Raw genomic sequence first — 25,524 nt, forward strand, 5'->3', positions numbered from 1 at the left:
CACGCACACACACACACACACACACACACTTACACACACACACACACACACACACACATATATATATATTGGAAAACGAGGTTAGCGTTGCTTCTTATATGCTAAAAAATGCTAAGTAGTGGATTGAGACAAGTCACAAAGCCAAAGTGCTGGGGTGTGGAATGGTGCAAGGGGGCGTGTGACATGTGCACCCAAGGACAAGGTATACAAACAACTAGTTTTGTCGTTTGAGGGTATGCCATCGTTGCCTTAAGACATGGTGATTAAGGATGAATGAGATGGTTCTGGGCATCATCCATGACTCCCAAGGCCTTTTGATAACCCATGGAAGTACTTGGATGCATAATCTTGTTGGGTGAAAAAATGAAGTACGGAAGCCAAATTTGAAGGCTATAATACATGAAATCGGAGCAATTTAGGAAGTGTTGGGACCCGGTGTAAGAAAGTCACAGAATATTACGGGATGCATCCCGAGATCATATGATATTGTTTAGACCCATATACAACCATAAGTCGGCTACATAAAGGCCCCGTGGAAGCTTATAGCCAATACAAGTGGTGTGTACGGACACTGGTAAACTGGATGCTTAAAGGCAAATTGGATGATTCCACCCACCCAATTGGACTCCCGAAGGGTATTAGGGTCTACCAGTAGCTTCCCGTCAATTTTTGTTTCCGGGTAAAAAAAAAATAAAAAATTGGCAAAATTGAAGCCTATAATACACGCTTTTTGGCCAATTTCGGAGGTTTCGGGATCCTGTGTCGAAAAGTCTCGAGATACTAGGGGATTCATCCCAGGGTCATATAATGTCGTTTGGAACCATATATGATCATTATATGTTGCCATAAATGTCTGTGTAGCCTCGAGTTTATGAAATCGGTGCAACTTGTAGACAGGTAAATTGACAGTTTGAAGGTATATTGGATGGTTTTACCCACCCAAATGGACTTCTCGGGTGTGTTAGGGTCTATGGGAAGTATCTCGACAACTTTTGTTTCCAAGTCTAAAAAAGTGAAAAACTGTCCAAAAGTGAAGGCTATAATACACGATTTCGGGTCATTTTTTGACATTTTTTTGAAAACCGAACTGAATATGTGGGGTGACTCTCGAGTTCATATAAGGTGGTTTGAAACCGTAACACACTTATAAAGATGTCTATAAAGTACCAAGAATGAGTTATGTTTCTATTTTGGAATTTTAGAATATAATGATGTCACAACAATATATTGAAGTGATAGTACTTGACAATAATGATGTCATATGAGTTTAACGATGTCATAAAAGTATATTATGATGTCAATAATTGTATTGAAGTGATGTGACTTGACAATAATGATGTAATATGGAAGTGATATTACTTGACAATAATGATGTAATATGGAAGTGATATTACTTGACAATGATGATTTCATATGAATATAATGATGTCATAAGTATATTGAAGTGATGTGACTTGACAATAACGTTAGGAGCCGCCACCCTATTTGGACATGAACAAACTAAAGGACAAGTTTTTATAAAATGAGTCACAAAACAAAAGATTAAATTTAAAGTTTATTTTAATAACAACTTGAACAATTCTAGAAATCCTAAATTTTTTCTTATTGTTCTTGTTCAAAGAACATTGGTTATCAAATCACGCAACTAGACTCAAGGTTTAATTTAGGTTAAAATAAAGTTACAAATTAATTGCAAGTACTCATGTTCTTGGTCTTTTATCTGCATAATAGATTTTTACTAATATTTTAATGTGTTCATCATTGAAATTATTTGTTGAAGTAGTAAATCATGTAAATATTGATAGTCACACTCATGAATCCATTTAAAACTTATGGTATGGTAGCTTATGTTGTATGGCCTGGGTGGACTAGAGTAGTAGGTAGAGCACAAAAGTTGCACCATGTATCCATGTAAATATATATTGATATATAGTCATACTCATGATGATGAGTTCATTCAAGATCAATAATATGCTGAAAGTATGTGGTTCATACTAAGGGTGTATTATAGAAGTAATGGTCACGTACACTAACAAATATAATCCAATTAATTGAATCCAAACCCCAACTTCCCTAGCTATATCAAATTAAAGTGATAAATGTAAACTTCTTCAAATGAGATTGGATGATAAGATTGTTAACCTTTAGTAGGCTATTTTGTGAGAAAAAAAAATGGTGGTAAACTTACATTAGCCCATATTTTTCTCACAAAATAGCTTAATGTCATTATGTTACTGAGGTTATCATCCAATTATCATTCATCATTTGAAATAAAAATGCTATCATGGAATCCATGGGACTAGATTAACTAAAGCTTAGACAGTTGACATCCTTGAAAGAAGCTCATAGCCTACAAAATTTATGATCGCGACACTAGTAGAAAAAGGATTTCCTATTTGTAACTGGTGGATGGATCATGGGATGGTTAATTTGATATGTTGCCAGCAAATTAGTGCTTTAGGAAAACGTGTTACAATCCCAAATTGAATTGGTTGTCATCATGTTTGATTAGTAAAATGCTACCAACATAGAAAAAGATAGATGGAAAGCGATTTCATTAAGGCAGTAGATTGACTAGATTTCAAACATCGTTCTCGTGCCCAAGAAGAATGAATGTGTTTGTGTATGCATCAAAATTTTAAATATAAAAATAGCATGTTCTCAAAGAGGATTTCCCACTATAAGTGAAGCATTGTAAATTTGCAATCCTCAAATCAGTCATGACTAATGAGAGCATTAATCACGCATCGCTTAATAAGTAATTGTAATTAGTATTATATACAATCTGATATGCCCTACACACAATTAACTTTGCCATTTGATTGTAAAACCCTTACCATTAAAACCGTGTACCTTTCTGATCTAAAAAAAATGGTCATAGCACCCCTCGTTATCTCCGGCCCCATGGCCCTGAGCCGGTAAGCCCTAACCCATTCAAGTATCCAACTACCCATTCAACTACCAATTCAATACTCCACCCAATTACGCAGTTTAATACGGACTCAACTAACCAAATCTTTTCCCACCAAAAAATTCTATCTTTTCTAGCAACTAGCCGTTTCACTCTTCAGTCTTCACTTCCACCCAATTCTCCCATTTTCTCTCTCCTCTTTCCGCCATGAAAACACTCTCAATTCTCCTCAAAACCTCCCTTTCTCTCTCCTCAACTCCACCCTCTCTCCTCCATTGCCGCTTCATCTCCTCCCTCCCTCTCTCTCACCCAATCTACACAATCTGGGCTGCCAACACCAACCTCGGCAAAACCCTAATTTCCGCAGGAATTGCTTCTTCTGTCCTTGAATCCCAAAACCCATCTCAATTTCACTACATTAAGCCTGTTCAAACTGGGTTTCCCTCCGATTCCGATTCCCTCTTTGTATTCAACAGGGTTTGTGATCTCTTCCTTCGTCGTCGCGCTGAATTCTCTCTTGTTGCGTCGAATCATGTTGTTAAGGTGTCGGATGCTGCTGCGAAGGAGGTTAATGGGGATTATGAAGAGAGGAAGGTGGGTGGTGTGATGGGGTTTGGGGAAAAGAGGCTGATTTGTAGGACTTTGTGTGCGTGGAATGAGGCGGTTTCGCCGCATTTGGCCGTGGAGAGGGAAGGTGGGGGTGTGGAGGATGAAGAGTTGTTGGAAATGGTGGAGAAATGTTTGTGGATGGGTGTGGAGGGTGAGGAGAAGAGTGAGTGTTGGAGTTTGATTGAAACTGCTGGTGGTGTTGCTAGTCCTGGACCTTCTGGTACTCTTCAATGTGATCTTTATAGGTACATTAATGCTTATCCTATAGCTTTGATTTTTATGTGTTGTTTTGTGCAAGAGTTTCCTTTACGAAAGGTTTGCTTCCTTTTGATGATTCATGTTAGCGGACCCCAAATCATTACAAAAGGTTGTTGTATTATGATGTTGTTGATGGTAATGTGAAACTATTATGGTTGTTTGATCTTGTAGTATTAAATGGTGGTAATGAGAATGTATTCATAAGAATAATCTATGTCCATTGCTATGGTAATGCTAATGCTAGTTTAAGACGATGCGTTTGTTACTGGCTGTTCGTGCAAGATGAATTATATAGTTTGTTTATGTGATATTGTTATAAAGATAAAGCAGGATATTTATGCTAATTTATAAACAATAGGCCAAGTTCTTTCAATCGTCAAGTCTGCAGCAATCTCTGTTTCCTTTTTGTACCTTTCACTCTCTCCTTGATGTTGAAATGAAGGGATAACTAAGGAGTTTCTTATATCTTGTGAATCTGATTGTTTTTGTCAAATAGTTTCCTGTATTGATTTAGCATTTTCACTTATCTGCAGACCTTTTCGTATACCTGCTGTTCTTGTCGGAGATGGAAGGCTAGGTGGTATTTCTGGGACTATTTCTGCATATGAAACTCTAAAGCTTCGAGGCTATGACGTGGTAGCTGTAGTACTTGAAAATCACGGCCTTGCAAATGATGGCTCCTTGCTGTCTTATTTACAGAACAGGTAATATGTGAGGACACTTTATTTATATCTTAGTGAATCTACTTCGAACTGAACAACTTTTTGGCCATCGGTATAGTTATTTGACGAGCCTGTAGGGTCTCTCTCTATTTTAAGTCTTTTTTTCTTATGGATGCTCAATGGAAGAGAGAGGGGAGTGGTTTTTTTTTTTTTTTTTTTTTTTTTTTTTTTTCCCAATATCTTTGAATTACTCCTTTTTACAACATATGATTTCTAGATATGTTAATTTTACTTCTATACATAATAATTAAGGATTTCATTTTAATGCATTTCTAATCGATGCACGGGAAGGTTAATAAGTCTTTAACTTGTGTTGATGTATTCATGCTTTCTTCCATAACTGTTGAGCTAGTTCTCTGTTAATGGTGTGAATTTATCTTAGCTTGCCAGTTCTTGTATTGCCACCTGTTCCACAAGATCTATCAGATGACCTGATGGAATGGTTTGATGAATCCCATGATGTATTTGCTTCCCTGAAGCAAATAATGCTGTCAGCATTTTCTGAGAGAGTAAAGCGATTGCATGACTTGCAAAAGAAGGCAGGAGACATCCTATGGTGGCCATTTACACAACATCAGTTTGTACCTAAAGAAAAAGTCACAGTAATAGATTCCCGTTGCGGTGAAAACTTTGCAGTTCACAAGGTGGATATACGTTTATCTTGTTTACGGTCCTTAAGCTATAAATCCTAACTCTTTAATTTTCATCAACGACTCAATAAAGTAGTTAAAGTGGGGCTATATTGATATGTATAGTCTCCAATTTGTATTAACTTTAAGTCATCTTAATATAATTACCAGCAACTCATTCCCCTGTTGACATGTGGTTGCGTAGGTGCTGTTAGTTTTTTTTCCTCCTTCAAGTAACATTTTCATCTTTTGTAACTTCAGGCTGACAATGGCGATGTCATGACTCAACAGTTTGATGCTTGTGCTAGTTGGTGGACTCAAGGACCTAGTGCCTCCTTACAGGTTATAGTTTTCTGCTCTTTGCTGAAGTATTTTTTTCCTTCTGTTTTTTCCAGTTGAGAGTAAAGACTGATTAGTGATTATGACTTAATTCTTTAATAGCTATACTCTTCCTTGTTCTTTGTATGTTTTATTAAAAAAATTATTTTCTTCTTTTTTGGATAAAAGAGTAAATACATGTAGCAACCTGGGAGACTGGATGCCTTTGATTCTTTGAAGCAGGATAGGGGTATCTTTTATAAAATAGTACAGTTATGCTGAATTTACTCTTTGAGTCTTGGTACATATATTTATATAACTCACTGTTAAATATCTGTATGGAAGTCAGGCAAACCGCTCAATACAAAAGTTAGGCTTATCGTGATATTGTCTTCTAAACACATCATCACACTAAGGAGGTGTTTGGTAGCAAATTAATAAATGTAAGGGAATGGAAACAAATTAGGAGGGGAAAGGGTAATATATAGTGTTACCCTTACTAGTTGTTTGGTATTACTAAGGAAACGTAAACAATTATAACCAATCCGTTTCCTTTTGTTTGGCATAGATAACTTGGAAACAAATAGTTATCCTTTTATTTTTAGTTGTCTTGGCTAATTTTTAATACACATTATGCAATGTAGAGCAACACTAATTACCAAAATATATATATATTTATATATTTTTAAAAAAACCAATTACCATAATATATCATATGCTAGATCTATTCAAAAAAAAAAAAAATGCTAGATATAGGCAAAGTCATATAAATTATTGATCACAATTGCATTGATATTATAGTATTCTAAAAAAAAAAACATTTAAAAACCATTGAAACATTAACTCTAATAACAACTTTTGACAAAACTTTCTATTTCTTCCTAAAGAGATCAATTGCATATTGTTTCTTTATATTAGTTGGCGCTTGATAGAAGATGCGGAGGTTATGTTCTTCCGCCATAAGAATTCTAGCAACCTCTAAAGTTTTGGATGGAGAAATTTCATCTAATGTCATCACCTCATCCAAAACCTTATTCACTTTTTCATCCATTCTTTGCTCCCTTTCTTCCGCTTTAGACCATGCACTAGCCAGTCCTGAGATTATAAAAGTAGTGTCGTGTAATTATTGAAATGGGAAGATGAGAATAATGTTGCTATAAAAATATAGTGAATTTGGAAAACTTGATGCACCATCTGGGAATATACAAGTAATCAAATAAGGGCAATAAAACTAGAAGATGATAAACTCAACTTAGCTAAACATTTCATCAAACAGCTTGTGTGCATAAATAAAAGTATCACTAGATAAAGTACTCATCATATTCGCAGCAATTATGACACGTAGTTTTCTGAGCTAAACAATTCATCCAACACTTTGTGTGCAACACAATATAGATTGACAAGATAACTTACACTCCTTTAACATCATCAATCTTAGATTAATTTATAATTAAATTGTTAGTGACGAATAAATGTCAACAAACAATCATACTAAATAAACTTACAAATTCAAAAATACTTACAAATTTGAGGTAGAAGATTGTAAAAAAAATGGAGCAAAATATGAAGAATAGCAGTTTTCTTAGGAGAATTCTCAACTGAATTGTCAAAAAAATTTGGAAATTCTCATGAAAAATGAAGATCGAGAGGAGAGAGAAAAGAAAATAATTTGTCTTTTGTGATAGAGGCAAGTAACGTTAATCGTTTCCCCAAGATTTACCCTGGAAACAAAAGGGTGGAAACGGTTACCACAAGGTAACGGATTTTGTTTCTTTACTTGTCAACCAAACACATGGTAAGGGAAACGGTAAGTTGATTCCGTTTCCACCCATATCAAAAACTCATACCAAACAGCCCCTAACCTCTTTTCCTTTTCCAAACACCCATGAAGAAATTACCTTGTGTGACTTGTGGCCGCTTCGGAATATCATCAGTGTTGATCCTTCCAGATCATGCTTCAAGGAAATCTTATTACCTCAAGGCACTTTTGATTTCTAACCAAACTAGACTGGAGCAGATTTTGTTTAAACTTGAAATAAGCACAGCTTTACACCATGAGCTGGAAGGATCCTGAATATTAGTACTATAATACTTATATAGAAGCACTACCAAAATTTTAGTAATGAGGGTTTTTTTTTGCTTATTACTTTATTAGAGTCATCCTCTCCAAATCAATGTACATATAGAGCATCATGAATGATGCATGATTGGACAAAATGTGGAATCTAGCAATAAATGCCCCCTTTCCCCTTATATATATTTTAATTTATTGATTTCCTTAATCTTAAATTTTTTGTCCCCAATAGTTTGGTAACAAGTTAAAAATATAGTTACATCTCTGAAATGTACTTTCAATAAAAGCATTTGTAGCAAAATTTTAAGAGGTTATGATTGAATTGAAATGTCATATTTTAGGCACCCTTCAAAGAAAGATAACTAGAAGTTGGACTGCTGGAGTATAAGTTGGTGTATAGTATAAATGTATTCAATGTGCAAACTAAAAAATAAATTTAAGATGCATGATATGATGTAGTACCTTTTTTTTTGTTGTTGTTTTTATGGAAGTTCTTTAATGTTGTTTATTAATCTAGGTTGTTTTAGATTGAATTGGCTAGAGATATGGGTTACGCTGCTGCAAGATATGGGCATGTGATGTTTCCTGAGAATGTTTATGAACCTGCGTTGGAATGTGCAGAGCTTTTGCTGGAAGGAGTTGGAAAAGGTGATCCTGGTTTATATATATATAATTTTGCATGGCAATGCCAATGTGTCCTTAGTGTGTTTCATTTTTTCCACTGCTAGCTTTACTCTTCTGCTGTTTGTTCCTGTTCAAATATATATGTTTACTTAAGAAGATTCTACATCTAGCTGAGACGCTATGTGTCTTATTCTGGACATGTCATTTTTACCAGTTACTTTATCTGAATTAGCTCTTGTACAGGTTGGGCCTCTCGGACGTTCTTTTCTGATAATGGATCAACAGCAACTGAAGTTGCCCTTAAGATGGCATTTCGCAAATTCTTGCATGATAATGAAGCAATTGTGGATATTTCTGACCAGAATGCTGAGAAATCCATAGAGTTTAGGGTGGGTTCTATTTCGTTTGTTTCATATCAACTTAAAGGTGTTTGGTTATTTTTTTTTTTTTTTGACAATAGCAAAGGGTGTTTGGTTATTGTTGATTGAAATTTGATTATGTTTATTCTGCTCTTCAATTACATCCAAGTGGAAGAGTTTAATGAAGAAAAAACTGAGGAGACACTGATGTGAAACTAAAGGGTGGCAGAAGATAATTTTTTAAACATGCCTTTGTATTTTTCAATAAACATCTGTGAGTTCTACTTATTGACTTATTGTATGTCTAGCTCAGTAAAAGTTGCAATCATCTGACTGTAATTTGTTTTAGCCATATTATGAAGCATGTTTATAAGAAGTTCCTGAATGGAGCTCATGATCATACATTTTTGTTTTATACTCCATAATAAAGAAGAAAGTGCTATACCATTATATTTATTTATTTATTTATTTCCCCTTTAGGTATATGTGTTCAACTCCAACATGAATATTTATGAATTATTTAAAGTTGTTGATAAATCATTTCTCAAAGTTTGACCTTTAGCTTTTCTTTCTTTCTTTTGTTTGGTGATTAAATCAGTGGTTATTTATTTTTGCTCTTTCCAATTAATGTGAAGCAGGTATTGGCTCTTAAAGGATCATATCATGGTGATACTCTGGGTGCAATGGAAGCACAGGCACCATCATCCTTCACAGGCTTTCTCCAGCAACCATGGTATGCTGAATGGAACTAAGAATTTAAGAGTACATCTAGTTGTATGTATTTTAATTTGGTTCTTTTCTGTGTTAATAATTGGTTTATATATATATATATAAAATTTCTGATTATTCCTGATTCCTTCTATATATTTGTGTTTGTGCTTTTCCTGCATTATAGTCCTGGTAAAAAACAATCTTTTGTTGCTTATATGTCCTCTTTTAAAAAGACGTTTCTGTCTTTTCAGCTTTCTTGTAACTTGTCACACGCTCACAGCCTCACAGTTTACAGGAAGTCAATAAAATTTCTCATGTCCCATTCTTTTAAGAGGGGCCAAGCAGTTCATTTATCAATTTGAAATTTTAATTTAATTATGGCATTGGATTATAAGGATGCTAGTATGTCTAGATACAATTTTCTTTCCCTTAAAATGTTTAGTTCTTTTTATGTCAAGCCTCTATACAGTCATACTCATCTTTGAAATTAGGACAAGGTCCTTTGTTTAGAAATTTCATTTTTGCCGACTTTGAATCTCAATACGTACCTGTACACCTGACACTTGTACTGGATTACAAGTTAAAACTTCTTGTGGTTAAAATATAGCTGTACTGCATCACAAGCATCTTGGGCAATGTTGTCTGAATTGCTAATGGAAATGGGTGATGATAATAGATATGCTGTATACTAACTACCGGGGATTGGGGTATGGCTCGAAATATCACATTCAGGTAAAATTGGGTCTTCTTATAGACGTATGGCTGTTGTAACAGGGTTCCAATGTGCGATTTGGGTAATATTGCTTAGGATATTGTATGCAGCCATTCTTTGTGAAAAAGCTGTTACTGCAACTCGAATATCCGGCTTCGCAAAGAATTGTCCAAAATTGTTGAAAGGGCGTAAGGTTTGGCCTGGCCACCTGGGTCTCCTTATATTCCGTCTTTCAATATTTTTCTGGATACTTAAGGTAACTTGAGCAGAACAGGATTTTCTAATATATGGGTAAGAGCCTAAAAGAGATCTCTAGGAAACCAAACTTCATCAAAAAAGGAAAACTAATTAAAATTGTTGAAGGGTGGTCTTGACCTGGTTCTTTCTATCTGCTATCTTAAATTTTGTCTTTCTGAGAATAGTACATTCGGCCACTGCTGGTAACTCTATGTCCATTTATAAATTAGTTAACCAAGCTATGTGCTCTTGCTATTAAACATTTATTAACATTTTGACTGTCATTATATTGGTATATTCCCCCCACCAAGGGACTGTGCTACAAGCCTGCAAATTGCCTACTCCTAACCAATCTGTTGTCTATAAAACATGAAAGTGTTAATTTGTTGGATGCTGAATGCCTTCAGGTCATGTTAGCCTCCCTGCTTCTTCGGTAACTGTATAGTTGCTTTTTTTATTAGTACAAGAAGCTTGTGGGGCCAAGGGAAACTAGGGCTCATTTAGAATTGCTAACAAACTGCATTAGAGCTTCCCCCAGTGCCAGCTCCCCAAAAGGGTTCCCTTCCCCTCCCCGCGCTCCTGCTCCAATGCCAGCTGTTATTTAGTAATGTAATTGATGTTTGGTTTCTTTAGGTACATAGGCAGAGGCCTTTTTGTGGATCCACCAACTTTGTACATGCAATGTGGAAAATGGAATATTCAGTTACCTGATGAACTTTCAGAAGGACATCAGCAGGAAGATTTGAGTAAGTTTAGGGCATTTCTGGTTTATTTTTACTTATTGCTTTATATTGGTATCTTACACACAACAATTTGTGCAGTCTTTGAATCACGGGATGAACTTTTCTCAAAGAACAGGGATACATCTGATGTTTCTAAAAGTTATGCATCTTATGTATCAAAGCAATTATCAGCATTCTCTAGAAGTGAACAGAACAAATGGATAGCAGCTCTAATAATTGAACCAGGCAAGATTATACTGGACTACATATGTTATTTCTAGTTGTTTATCTTTGCTGTATTTGGACTGTGCCTTCTTATTTTGTTTTTCCTTTAAGCTGCTGCTGTTTTTCTATAGGCTTGTTTGATGACATCTAGTTTGTTTAAGTTAGCTTGATTATATGACTTAATACACTTTAATTTGAACTGCCCTAGCCCCTAGGTGGTGCATTGGAGAAAAAAAGTATTTATACTATGTTTGGATAAATGGAAATCAAAAGTGAAGGGAAAGGGAAGGGAAGGAAAAAGAGGGAAGAGAAAGGGAGGTGAAGGGAGGGACAGAGTGACCTTCCATTTTCCTTCCAAATCTCTCCAACAATTGGAGGGATTTGTTTTATTATTAAATGGGGAAGGAAAATGGATCCCTCCATTTCCTTTCCCTTGCCTATGTCTGATCCAAATAAGGGAAATTGTATCCCTCACTTTCCCTTTCCTCCCTTTACCTTTAAACATTCCTATCCAAACATAGTGTAAATGGCCACTTTTTTAATTCAACAGATTTTTCGAATGATTGACACTTGATTGCTTGGTGCTAGTAAAGTTTAACTTGAATTCCTCTACTCTCTTTTATTGTGCCTAATTATGGCCACAGTGCTATTGTGCTGTTTTCTTTCTTCTGTGATGAAATAACATTAGAAACTTGAGTAAAAATGCCATGAGGGTTACTTCAAGAACTAAAAAGATTACTGGCAACACTTGTCACCGAAAGACACCATCAATATTTTGTCCTGTGCTTCTTTAAATCATTAAAGCTGCTGGTCACTTAATGCCATTTCAGTCAAGAAATAGCCTATATAATTGTATGGACATCTCTCACCTCTTACCTGCACTGTCTTGATTTTAGTTTGAGGCTAGAGTGGCATGAGTATTGTACCTGATGTCAAACACTTCAGGGTGGAATTGATGATGGGTAGTACATATTAAGTTAAAAATTGAAAATACCTTATCAATAATGCCTGTTTAAGTATTATAATTAAGCTGAGAATATACGGTGGAAGATTGGACAGCTATCACCTTGTGGCTTTGCATTTAGTTTAATTTCAAGGAGGGTAGGGTACTGGGGCTGCCCAAGATAAGCTGTCAGTTTATAAGCGTGATTGGTTTAGCGAGTAACTTCATTTGGTGGATAATTCATGGTCTTCATAACACTTTGACTCCAAAGAAATACTAAATATTTGAACCAGCACTTGAAATCAGGTAATAATTTCAAAATTATGACCCTTTGAAACTCTAGTACATCGAATTACTTTGGTGCATATTATGTTTATGCTCTGGAGACATAAGCAGTTGGAAGATTCTTTAAGCTCTAATTGTTGATAGCCTCTAAGATTATTAAGAAAGGGATCTTAAATAGTAATTCAGGCTGTATATAAGACTCCTGCTTCTAAATTTAGCTTGTGCTTCCTAGAAGAGAGTGTCAAAGGGATTCTTACTTTCTAAATGGATTTGTTGATGTCTTTACATAAAATCTGTTATATTGTATAGATCTTTCTGTTCCAATATTTTGCGCACCTCATTCGATAAAGAAGCATAAGTGCATTTGATGATACTTGTCTTCAAGGATTTTATTGGTCTTGTTATGGTTAATCTGATCTTACTCATCCTCAAGCTTCATACTGCTTTTGCCGTGCTAAATGAATATTAATGATGAGCCAACTCTTTTGCAGTTATACATGGTGCTGGAGGTATGTATATGATTGATCCACTTTTTCAACGCATCCTTGTTAGAGAGTGTCAAAGGCGGAAAATTCCAGTCATTTTTGATGAAGTTTTCACAGGGTTTTGGCGCTTGGGAGTAGAGGTTGGCTGGCACTTTATTGCTGCTATTCATCCCCTCATTTCTTTTTAATATTATCTGAAATATGTTTGACCTGAATTATTTGTGTAGTCTGCAGCAGAGCTACTTCATTGTACACCTGATATAGCCTGCTATGCCAAGTTGCTGACTGGTGGTATTATACCTTTAGCAGTTACATTAGCAACTGAAGCTGTTTTCGATACCTTCATGAGCGACTCAAAAGTAAGTTGGCTTAAATTTCTGCATTTGAGTATTCTGTTAATGTTATACTTTTTTGTTGGACAAAATATTTTAATTTGTATGAAAAGGAAATGCTGAAGTTCAAAAATGATTAAACCTGTTATTGATTATATCATGAGATTGTAGTAACTGTAAAGCTTTTGTAGAGTTCGCCTAATGCGACATTACAATAACAAAAATAAAATATAACAAAAGTTTACTTTCCCTCCAATTTTTGATAAAAATTACTGGCTGGGTACTGGGTATGTCCACAATGATAGAATATAATTTCCCTATTATTCCCTTGCTGCCAACTTTCTCCTTTGTTTTCTCTGCTAATATCTCCTTTGCTTAATTGTCAATATTTAGGGCACACTTTTTAAGTTAATCTAAAATTTGGCCAAACTTAAAATCAAAATTTTAAGATTTATTGTCCTAATATATATATCTGAGCCATGTAAATCTTACTAGTTTCTTTTCTATTTCCTTTTTGTGGGTGAATTTTGAACCATGATTTTCTGTTTTGATAAATAAATGCTCGCATGTCTTTTTTCAGCTGAAAGCACTTTTGCATGGTCATTCTTATTCTGCGCATGCTATGGGATGTACAGCTGCTGCTAAATCTATTAAGAATTACAAAGATGAAAAGAAAAACCCGAACTTGACACCTGATGGAAGAGCACTCAAAGAGGTGAGCAACTTTTATTGGATTGAAGGAGTAACTTTGCAAATTTAAGTTTTGTGTTTGTCTGTTCAATTTTGTGGATTTAAAATTTTCCCCATGTGAGGCAACCTTGTAAATTAATATTATTCAATCATTCATAGTAATATACTAAAAGTATTGTATCAAACTTACTTTGTTTCCTACAAAGGTTAACATCGTCAGTGCCTTAGAGCAAGTTTAGCCCCAAGTCTTAAGACTTGAATATGACATCATTTTTGGTGGTCTCCATTGAAAATGATGTCATCAAATTCTTGTTAAGACTCACTAAGACCTGCACAAATTTATCACTTTAGCCCTAAGACTTAAATATTTGATATAAAAATGAAGTGGGTCCCAATCTCAAGTCTTAAGTTGAGTCTTGCTTGAGATTTTTGAAAAAAAATGGGAAAAGTCTTAAGTATAAATCTTAAGACTCAAAATGATGATGTCACCCCAAGTCTTAAGACTTGGGGCTAAACTTGCTCTTAGATAAACACTTTGCAAATCCTGAAAAAGGTATCAACTTTGCTTAACAAAATAGTACAATTTGAATTTCCTTCAAAAAAAAAAAAAAGTACAATTTGAATTTCTTTGTTTTAACTTATTTAGCTCTTCAAATCAATTACGTAATATATTCGTATATAATACAGATTGGTATACTTAACTCGAGCCAGTATTGTTTTGTTTTCTTATGTGTTTTACATGGAAATATGCTTGTCAGATATGGGATGCAGAACTTGTTAACAAGATTTCAATGCATCCACAAATCAAAAGATTGATGGTGCTGGGAACAGTTTTTGCAGTGGAGCTCCAAACTAATGGTTCTAATGCTGGGTAATATCATCCAGCTATTTCATTTGATTCTTTTCGTTGTAGTTCAAAAACTTTTCATCCTCAAGTATCTATAATAAGATCAAAACATTTTTGCTTTATAGGTATGCATCGACTATAGCTACATCTATTCTTCAAAAGCTTCGTGAAGATGGCATATACGCGAGGCCATTGGGGAATGTTATTTATCTAATGTGTGGACCTTACTCTTCTCCTACTACCTGTAGTCAATTGCTTGTGAAATTATACCATAGAATTGATGAGTTTCACAAGAGTAACTCGTCTTCAGGTTTATAAGCTTTCTAATTAATGTTGCATCATTTAGTTGAAAACTTTTGCCAGAGTTATTTTGTAAGAGATTGTTTCACATCAACTATTTAATGTTCAATTACTATCAATTTTACAGTATTATTAATCTTGGTCTATGTCCAACTTTTGTTTGGCAATTATTTTTTTTGTTTGGCATTAGGTAAAGAGAAATTTTTCAAAGGATAGAATTTGTGCGAGGTCTCTAAATGTTCAACTTTTTCTAAGCTTTTTTCTAATAAATAAGCTAAGATAATTCAAAATTAGTTTAATTTGGACAAAATAAATTCAAATATATGAAGATAATTTCACTAACAATTTCAGAAAAATAAGCACAAACAAGTTAAAATAATTTCATCATGTTCATGTATGTTAATGCAATAATGCCAAATAATTTGAATCAAACAAAGTGCAAGCAATTGTTTTAGCTTTAATGTATATAATATGAAGAATTGTCATATATAGTTCATTCATTATACATTTATGTATCGTATATAGTTGAAGTATTAAAATGTCGTTCTTTATATATCTCGACAATCCATGAAGATTACTATTTTTGATAATTTTCTTTAGTCCAGATAAATGATTCCTGTAGTTTTGATGAGTTGTAAAGTTAATACTAGTACACAACTTATTACTCATAAATTCTAATAGTGTTGTCCTCATTATGAAGCTTTAACTCTTTCAAAAACTTTAAAAGAGGCTTGATTTCTTGATATCAAATATATATGTACGAGTATCAAAGATGATAATTTTACGTCGTCAACACTATCTAGAAAAAAATTGAAGATTTTGTGAGTATCATCATCATTGATGATTCTAAAAATTATTTCTCATCTCACTTTCCAACTCTATAGCACTCAATGATCGAGCGGCAATTATCACATCCAATGTAATTCGACTACATTTTTTCTTTTTATAAATCATAACATCAAAAATTTATTTCTAAAGATATTTCAAAAAAAAAAAATTCGAGATTAACTTTTTTAATCCCCTTATGATGACGGCAAAACATCAAATTTTTTTCTAACAGATTTCAAAAGCATAGATAGTTAGTGTCCTTAGTGACCTTAATGTTGTATGTGGTTCAAATTTCCTAATCATATTGTCGTAGGTTTTTAGTTATTATTAGACTAAGGCTTACCTAATTCAATCCAAAAGAGGGAAAAAAGATGACAAGATCGTTAAATATCAACGGCAAAGATTCAACGACAATACTCTCCAGTGACCAATAAAGAAAAAGCAGATATTTATTTATTTATTGAATTATTGTCATTTATTTTATTTTTCTATGATCAGATATTAGTATTATACTCAGCTCAATTTGTACTGTTACAAGCATTCAGCAGCCCCCCAAAAAAAAAAATCTAAAAAAAAAAAGAACTGATTCAGCTCACCTCAACAGTCAAAGTCATCTCTAAACAAAATCCATTAACTCTATTTTCTCTCTCTTTCTCTTTCTCTCTCCTCCTTATTTTTGGTGTGCTTCAGCAGCACAATAATTAGTGTTTGTCTCTTTAATCTCACCTGTTGGCTACTTCTGAAGTAATCAATTTTCTGGTAAATTTTAATTTTTTAATTTGATTATTAAAAGTTTATGAATTTCTTGTGTTTGGGTACTTTTTGTTAGGAATTTGGTGGGTTTTTGCATCTGGGTAATTTTTTCAAGGTGAAATGTGAATTGGGTAGGTTTTTATTGTGATTTTGGTGTCTTCTTGCATATGGGTTTGTGATTTTGAGTGAGAAATTGATATGGGTTATTGTTAATTTAAGCAAAAATTGAACTGAAATTTGTGTCTGATTTGGTGGTACAGATCTGTGAATCTAAGGTGCTGTGACAAATTGGTTGGGTCAAATGCAGAGACAGACGAGGTCTATGGAGAGATCCAATAGTATGAGGGGAAAGCGGAGTTTGGAGAGTAGCGGCGGCGGCGGTGCTGGTGGCGGTGATGATGATCAACCGGAGCGAAAGCGGCCGGCTTTAGCTAGGTCTGTATTTGAGCATATATGGTTGATGATTTTCTGTTCTGATGTTATAATGGATTAATATTTAATGTTTGCAATTGAAGGGTGGGGTGTGGTAATTGCCTGTTTGAAGGGGGTGGTTGAGCATCTGATTTTGGTATGAATCAGTAATTTTACTTTTGTGCTTAAAAAGTTTGTATTTTGGACAAAGTTGGTTGTTGTTTTTGCTTCATAAGAAGTATTGTGTTGGTTATTGATGATGGGAAGTTTAAGTAGAAAGAGGATGTAAATGTGGGGAGTTGTTCAATATTTGTTTGATGTGAGATATTTATAGAAGTATAAAGTTCTTTGGAATAAAGTGGTGTGTTTGGATTATCTGTTTCCTATGTATACACAGAAGGTTCTTGGGAAGCTCCCTTTCTCATAATTTGTATGGCTTCTGATGGAAGTTGTGTTTAAAACTATTTATATCCAGTTAGTACGAAATATCATTCGACATGCTAGAGAATTGATTGTAGGCTCGTGGAGCTGTATAAAGTATACATTAGGGCTTTCTTACATTAAGTAAAAAAGTAATCTTAAGTGGATACATGAATTGTATTTGGAACGTTATTTGTTACGAGTTTTATGACTGTACCCTGGTTGCCGAAACCTGAAGATATGTTCCCAGTTTGCATAAGCTCGTGCACAGATTTACGCTCATTAATCCCCGGGGCTTTCATTTCGACATAATCAAAGCATTACCAATTGTGCCCCCTCTTTCTATTTCTACCCGTCTAAAGCGGGGAGGAAGGAAAAGTGTTATAAGCTTTGAATGGATGCCCCAGTAAATGGCGATATAAAATTTTCTTACTGTTAGCAGAATGTAAGCTAATATCTCCCTACTAGAACTCTAGAAGTCTACTTGTGTTATAAACTTTAAAAAGCAAAGCCAAAGTTTCTCTTCGGTATTAAAAAAGAATCCATTAGATGTATTAGAGTGTATGCTATATTGTTTTTGTGTAATCAAAATTGGTATGTCATAAGGCCAATTTGACCATTGAATTCTTTCTTTTCTTTTGAGTTTGATTGTAAACTTGCTGATTTGTCACTTCCCTCAATTTTTGGTCTTTGAAAATTGTAAGCATTTAAATAATCTCTCAGGAGTTTATGTTGAAGGCACTAGTTGAGCATTATCCCCCCCCCCCCCCTGCTTTTTATAAAATTGTACATGACTTTTAGATGAATGGAGGAGGTATGTTGTGAACTCTGTGGTGATCTAGAGAAGAGGAATGAGTCTCTGAAGCTATATATTTATAAAAAAATTTGGACGAGACACTTACATGTCTAATTATGTTCTTAGCATTCAGTTCGACAATAACTCATTATGAACTCACAATAAATGTGAATTTTACTGATCTAATTATACCAAATTTATAAATTGTATATCTGACTAATATTCAGCTACTGCAACCGCTTTCTCAAATTAAATTCTTCTTCAAATGTTTGAGTCATCTTGTGGTGGTGGAATCATTTTCTGAATTTTGATTATTGTCTCAAATTTGGCTTGGGTCCACTTCTTGAATCGTATGCATTTCTTGCAGTGTGATTGTTGAAGCTTTGAAGGTGGACAGCTTGCAGAGACTTTGCTCGTCATTGGAACCTATACTTCGTAGAGTTGTAAGATAAATGACTTCTCAGCTGACATTTATGTTCATCAACTTTGACTTTAAACTTATCCTTTTCAACTTGGGTGGTGGGTTACCTCTTTTCTCAATGTTTTGGTCATGAGTTTCCTTTTGATGAAAATTTGATAAACGTCTCAGGTTATATAGTTAGGGGAGTTCTACGTGGATATTTTGGATGATGTTGATTATTGCAGTTAGTCACTTGCTCCTCTCACACACGCACTGACACACGTCTTTCAGACCATTAAGTAGCATGCTTAAATTTGTTTTTTTTTTTTTTTTTTTTTCAAATGCTGATCATTGATACTTGTTTTGGGATTAAAAAAAATAAAAAAGGACAAATTCTGTGCTTACTCCTGGCCCATAAAATATGGAAGAAAGGTTTAATCCTTCAATGTTTGTCTTTGAGGTTCTTGTTTGCATTATTTTTTTCTATCAGATTTCCTTTAGCTCTTACAAGATACTCTTTCTCATTAGCTGAGTGGCTTCTCATATTTGGATTAATCAGGTCAGTGAAGAAGTTGAGCGTGCCCTGGCTAGGATAGCTCCTGCCAAAATCTCTGGGAGGTAAGCCATATATGATATTATTAATATTTTGTTGAATGAGAATCTTCATTTTGAACTGTTTCATGTTCACAGTTTTAATCTGTCTTATTCATCTGACAAAGATTCAAGTAGTCGTAATCTGACTAAAATTCAGTTCTTACATCTAAGAGAAGCTTTGCAACATCATATTCAAGAGTTTTGCTATCTTGAGCTTGCTTATAACACCTACTAACTTTATCTTGGATAGTTGGATGAAGCTTGTGCATGTTTTTTTTTTTTTTTTTCTCCTTTTCTGTAATAAATTTTTGCACGAAAAAGGATATGTAATATGACACTAAGTTAATGCTTCCTTTAAATATGGAGTAAGTTTTTTTCTTGTACTCAATGTAGTGCGTCGCCAAAGCGAATTGGAGGGTCAGATGGCAGGAACTTGCAGCTGCATTTCCGATCCAAACTATCACTTCCTCTGTTCACAGGAGGCAAAGTTGAAGGAGAGCAGGGTGCTGCAATCCATGTTGTATTAATTGATGCCAACACAGGTCATGTGGTGACCTCTGGGCCTGAATCATCCACAAAGCTTGAAGTAGTTGTGCTTGAAGGTGATTTTAACAATGAAGATGATGAAGATTGGTCACAAGAAGAGTTTGAAAGCCATGTTGTAAAGGAACGTGATGGAAAGAGACCACTTTTACATGGGGAGTTGCATGTCAATCTCAAAGAAGGTGTAGGAACACTTGGAGAACTTACATTCACAGATAATTCAAGCTGGATAAGGAGCAGGAAGTTCAGGCTGGGCCTCAAGGTGTCCACTGGACATTGTGAGGGAATGCGTATACGTGAGGCAAAAACAGAAGCCTTTACTGTCAAGGATCACAGAGGGGAATGTAAGTGCATTGGTTGTGAATTCCTTTTGGTTGCTTTTGACTATTGCTGATTGATTCTTACAATTTACTCTCTCCTTTTTCTTTGGGTCCAGTATATAAGAAGCACTATCCTCCGGCCCTTAATGATGAAGTTTGGAGATTGGAGAAGATTGGGAAAGATGGATCTTTCCACAAGAGGCTGAATTCTGCTGGGATTTATTCTGTGGAGGATTTTCTCCGCCTTGCAGTCAGAGATTCTCAAAAATTAAGAACTGTTAGTGCATCCTTGTGATATTTCTTGCTATTTGTTATTTTCCCATTCGTTCATCTTCCATGTTATTGAACTAGTGAATCTTCAAGCTTGACCTGAACTGGACCTTGTTTGAATTTCTTAGTGAGCGAAGTCTATTTGACCTAACCTTGAGTATGACTAGACTTTTTATCAACTGGGATTGTTAGTCCCGAGTCTTCTTTATATTGTTGCTAATATATTACTGATACATCGTTGTTCTTCTTGTAGACCCTTGGAAGTGGCATGTCTAATAGGATGTGGGATGCTCTAATGGAGCATGCAAAGACTTGTGTTCTGAGCGGAAAGTTGTATGTTTATTATTCTGATGATGCAAGAAATGTCGGTGTGGCATTCAATAATATATATGAGCTGAGTGGTCTAATTGCTGGAGACCAATTTTGTTCTGCTGATACTCTCTCAGACAGTCAAAAGGTTAGTCATGCTGCTTTCAGTTTTGTTCTTGTTTTTGGTGGAGATACTAAGTTCCTTTTGTTCTTCGTGTCATGAAATAACCTCAGCTTCATGTATTTCTTGAAAAATGATCTAAATTGTCATGCCTGACTTGTGGACTGCTGTTTTCTTTCTGCTGCTTTGTCCTAACCACATTTGTCCATACCTAACAATTCATTTACCTGCTTTAAATCAAAAGTGAGAGGATGTGGGCTTGTGTGGTAGAAATCCTGCTCCCAAAACCTTGAGGATGAGGATTTCAACCTCAAGTAGGGGTTGAAAAGTGATTTGTAATGTGGGCCCTTAGGCTACCTCCTCCATGGGCTCTGTAACTTTTGCTTGAGACTCGCTTAGGGGCTACTCTTTGTCTTGTATTCTGCTGTGAACTGTGATCGCTTAAACCAAAGGAAAAAAAACAAGCATAAAAAGAATTGAATTTCATTCTTAGACTTTTGATTTATAGTATTGATGTGCTGTGAATTTGTGCCCCTTTTTTTCGGTATAAAGTTGTCTATTGTTGTTCCTTAGTAAGAATAGGTTGTAATTTTGTAGGATGATTTACCTACGATCCCCCCTACCCCTTAACTGACCTTGGCCTAAGGGAAAACCTTTGAAATTTAATTGTGATCACTTTGGATGTAATTCGTAAATATGACTTTTGATACCTTTTCAGGTATATGTTGATGCCCTAGTGAAGAAAGCATATGACAATTGGCATCAAGTCATAGAGTACGATGGAAAGGCACTTTTGAATTCCAAACAAACTAGGAGGACTCGCTCATCTCAAAATGAACTATCGATGAATACAATCAGTTATTCAAATCCTGTCGATAGTCAGTTGGCTTTACCTCGGTTGCCTGTTGCTATTTCTTCTGAGCAGGCAATGTTGGAGAATAATGTAGTGGCTCCAGGTAAGCTTTCAGTTAGATTAACTAGTGGAATCTAAACTAAGATTGCAAAGACAAAAAATTAGGTTATGTCGGTTGCTTGTTGGATTTATCTTTTAGGCTATGGTGCCTATCACTGTTGCTTTGTTTACCTTAAAAAAGAAAAAGAAAAAAATAATCTCTAAGTTCCACTCTAAAATGCAGGATGGTATTTTATCTTTTTTTTTTAAAAAAAAAAATTTAAATGGTGATTATTGGGCCCAAAGGACCTGTACTTTTGAAACTAGGGATAGCTTAAGAGGAAACTTGGCTCAGAGATCTTTAGTCTTTTCCTGCCCTTCCAATCCACTCTTATTGTACCTACAAAACTCCCTGATTTGTGAACACATGCTTGATAAAAATGCATCCTGGTGAGAAAATAGGCCAAAGATGTCGTCGCTTGCCTTTTTTCAACAAAGTAAATACCAAACTAGCAAGAGTTTTTCTTTTTGGCCACCAAATAAGGCTTTTGTTGTTTAAGTGAATTAACTCATATAGCAGTAATAGCACTGTAGGAACAAGTGGAGTAACTAGTAAAATATGTCCCCGTATCTTTGCCTTAATCTCTTGCTTGGCTTTGTTTTCAAAAAAAAAAAAAAAAATCTCTTGCTTGGCTTTGGACATCACTTTGGCTGATATACTGTTATTTGGAGGATGGATTGGCAACATTTGTGGCTGGTGGCCAAGGCTGAGGCTGCCACTATCCTAAATACACACAGATATGGTAGAGGCTGACAACTCATAAACCCTCTTTCTACCCCTGCCTCCTTTTCCCCACAACAACAACAAAGCCTTAGTCCATAAATGATTCGGGGGCTTCCTTTTCCCCAATAGTAGAAAAAAATCGGGACACTAAATTAAAGAAAACTATTCATAAGCTCATATCCATGAATGGCCTTCCAAAGAAAAATAGAGAAAAGAATATTCTATTGCAAGGTTTTTAAAAAAACCCAATCAATTCATTGTTTTGCACTTTGGGTTCTTAAAGGGAAGAGAGAGAGAGAGAGGGGGGGGGGGGTGTATTTAAAAAGGGGTTAGGTTGTTTTTTTTTTTTGGACATGATTTCGTTGTTTCTTCATTTTCATACAGATTATGTGATTGTTTATCCATTTTTCGTCATATGGCCTTAACAATCTAATACTTATTGGAATTCTGTGTGTGATTGCAGGTTATAATGATAATATGGTAAACAGATTTCAGAATCAATCACAGCTGATAAATTCAAATTTACATAATCAGTTCGAGAACACCTCATTCTCTCAGCATGATCTGATCGGTGGCATTTCAGAACAAACCCATATTACTGGGAATGATAGCAGGGCAGGATTGGCCTTGGGTCCTCCCCGACCTTCTGCATCTGAATTTCAGGTCGTACAACCATCTCAACCGTCCAATATCAATCCATATGATGATTGGTCACAAAACCAAATTTCAGAGGATGACATTCGTAACAGAAGTCACGAATTACTTGAGAGCGATGATATGCAACAGCTGCTGAGACTGTTCAGCATGGGAGGCCATGTAAATATGCCTGATGAAGCCTTTTCATCTTACCCATCTTTCATGCCTACACCATCTACCTACAATAGTTTTGAGGAGGATCGTAGTCGTTCAGGCAAAGCTGTTGTTGGTTGGTTGAAGATCAAGGCGGCTATGAGGTGGGGCTTCTTTATCCGGAAGAAAGCAGCTGAGAGGCGTGCACAGCTTGTGGAGTTGGATGACTGAGCTCCTGATTAAGTGTGTTTGTCGGCTAAATTTGCAACAGAAAAGGTACCATCAACTAGTTCCCTTGGTGCATATTCTGCTAGGAATAATAGTATATAGCATTTACCGCAAGTAGCTGTCAAATCTGGCCTGACTTCGCTGTTTATTATTGAGATCTAGCAGACATAGATATGTCTTTTGTACAGTTTCCTCCTGTACAGTGATTTGTAATTCTTGTAACCTTGTATTTTAACTTGAACCTCCTTCGTCGTAACTTTTGTCTGTCGCGAGTTTGGGATTTTATAGGTAATGCATGGTGCTGTTTCCATCCATGATGTACTTGTACTATAGGGAGAAATTCTAATGAAAGACTAATTCTCTATGTAGTCTTGTATTTTCTAAGAAAATTTGTGTTTTCAACTTTGGCAGAATTATAGTAAGAGTGTATGTAATCAACCTGAACTATGGTACAGCATTAAGAAGTTATCGTATTTGAAATGAATTTGGCCTTACAACGAGGCAACTTATTAGGTGTACATTGCCATGGCTATATGGAAAGATGTGTCAATATCAGAATATTTTCACCAAGCTAAGCTTGGTTTAAGAGAAAGACTATACCTTATAACCTTGACGTTGGGGGTTTGATTTCCTCTTAGAGACACATTGAGGGTGAGGATCTCTTACCTTCTCCCCTTCACTTTCAAAGTGTCCAACCTGTAAATAGTGGACCAAAAAAACCGTGAGAGTTGAAGTCTGGTGAAAAAAAATCGGAACTTGTTAGAGATGACGTATCAAAAGTGGAATTGTTACGTTCGAGTTGGTTCCTTATCTTGTAAAAAAAAATCGAAATTAATTAGAGATGATGCATATAAAGTGTAACTGTTACGTTCTAGTTGATTCCTTATGCAAACTATCTTTAAAAAGTCATGATACATTTACAAAATTATTAACAACACACTTCAAATTTTACACTATACAATAGAATTTTCCTATATTTAATACAAGTATATTTAAAGTTTAAACTTTTTAAGGAAAGTAAAAAGTAAGGAAACTTTGCACATACGTAAAGAATTTAATACAACCAAAAAATAATTAATAACCAAATAGAAGTTTTGCTACTTTACTAAGAAATATATATCTTAAAGGCCCCATGTATTATGAACTATGACAGCTAAATTTCCGTAGCATTTACGTACTCTTGCTGATTCGCTTGGCCTGACAAAATCTATGCTAATGGTATATATGCATGAGATAAGATCAAGGCTTGAATTAAGTTTCAGTAAGCTAAGGCATAATTAGAGACGCTCATCAAATTTATCTTTTTTTGTCGACTTAGTTAGAAGGTCGATTATACCATGCACCTAGGAGTACAGAGAATGGCAAGACGTGTTGTCATGCACATAGGAGCACGAAGAATAAAATAACACATCATCATGTTGTGTGCTTAAGTATATATATTTGTTACATGGGGGAACTCCCCATATAGCCCTATTACGGAGCTCCTACAATCGGTCCAAGTTAATAATATTTGAAGTTTCCTAAGTTATGAGAACATATCATATCAAATATGTTTAATGTAGCACTAGTTGATGTGATTTAGAGTTAAGAATTTGGTTTTTAAGTCTGGTATTGATAGCATTACTATGATGGAGAAATGTGATGTTATCTCTATTAATGCGATTTATCTTGTTAAATCAAATTTATTTGTCAGTATGTATAATGCCTTTAATTTATTTGAATAAGATAAGTGAATTGAATTATTTTTCATCTTTAATTTCCTAGTCATTAATCTTTTTCATTTGGATTTTTCTTTCCATGTTTCCTCATTTTTGGTGCACTCATCTTTACACTATTTAACTAAATTTGCTAGGTACAAGTAGTTGCTAAACTTTTTGGTGTAAAATTTAGAATTTGGATCTCAAGTTTCGTATGGTAATAAAAATCTCATGCATCCTCCATTTATTCATGTGAAATAGTGTCAGTAATTGAACATTAAAATAAAAATCTAGAGGTTGTGGTTCGAATCTTGTCAAGTAAGAGTGTTTGGGGATAAGGATTCCCTTACCACCCCTCTTACTCCTAAGTGTTTAG

The 25,524-nt window shown here is 35.0% G+C and overlaps 2 protein-coding genes across 3 annotated transcripts; both read left to right on the forward strand.

The window, feature by feature from the left end:
* The first annotated feature begins 2,775 nt into the window (after positions 1-2,775).
* On the forward strand, positions 2,776-15,129 carry LOC110721095 (bifunctional dethiobiotin synthetase/7,8-diamino-pelargonic acid aminotransferase, mitochondrial-like). The gene is made up of 14 exons (XM_021900220.1): positions 2,776-3,765; positions 4,312-4,482; positions 4,883-5,144; positions 5,391-5,471; positions 8,049-8,169; positions 8,389-8,534; positions 9,143-9,237; positions 10,798-10,910; positions 10,986-11,132; positions 12,831-12,964; positions 13,052-13,183; positions 13,737-13,871; positions 14,605-14,717; positions 14,819-15,129. The coding sequence occupies exons 1-14, from the start codon at positions 3,119-3,121 to the stop codon at positions 15,009-15,011; spliced, it is 2,490 nt and encodes an 829-aa protein (XP_021755912.1). The 5' UTR covers positions 2,776-3,118; the 3' UTR covers positions 15,012-15,129.
* Positions 15,130-16,254: 1,125 nt separating this feature from the next.
* LOC110721097 (calmodulin-binding protein 60 D-like) lies at positions 16,255-23,963 on the forward strand. Of its 2 annotated transcripts, none has more exons than XM_021900221.1 (9): positions 16,255-16,580; positions 16,835-17,009; positions 18,569-18,644; positions 19,161-19,219; positions 19,589-20,082; positions 20,175-20,335; positions 20,582-20,785; positions 21,477-21,714; positions 22,898-23,963. In XM_021900221.1, the coding sequence occupies exons 2-9, from the start codon at positions 16,876-16,878 to the stop codon at positions 23,452-23,454; spliced, it is 1,923 nt and encodes a 640-aa protein (XP_021755913.1). In that variant the 5' UTR covers positions 16,255-16,580; positions 16,835-16,875; the 3' UTR covers positions 23,455-23,963. The 2 variants fall into 2 exon arrangements, with proteins under 2 accessions (XP_021755913.1, XP_021755914.1); XM_021900222.1 differs by lacking the exon at positions 16,255-16,580 and adding an exon at positions 16,608-16,705.
* The last annotated feature ends 1,561 nt before the right edge of the window (positions 23,964-25,524 follow it).

Source organism: Chenopodium quinoa, unplaced genomic scaffold (assembly GCF_001683475.1).
Source record: "Chenopodium quinoa cultivar QQ74 unplaced genomic scaffold, ASM168347v1, whole genome shotgun sequence".
In the NCBI taxonomy this organism is placed as follows: Eukaryota; Viridiplantae; Streptophyta; class Magnoliopsida; order Caryophyllales; family Amaranthaceae; genus Chenopodium; species Chenopodium quinoa.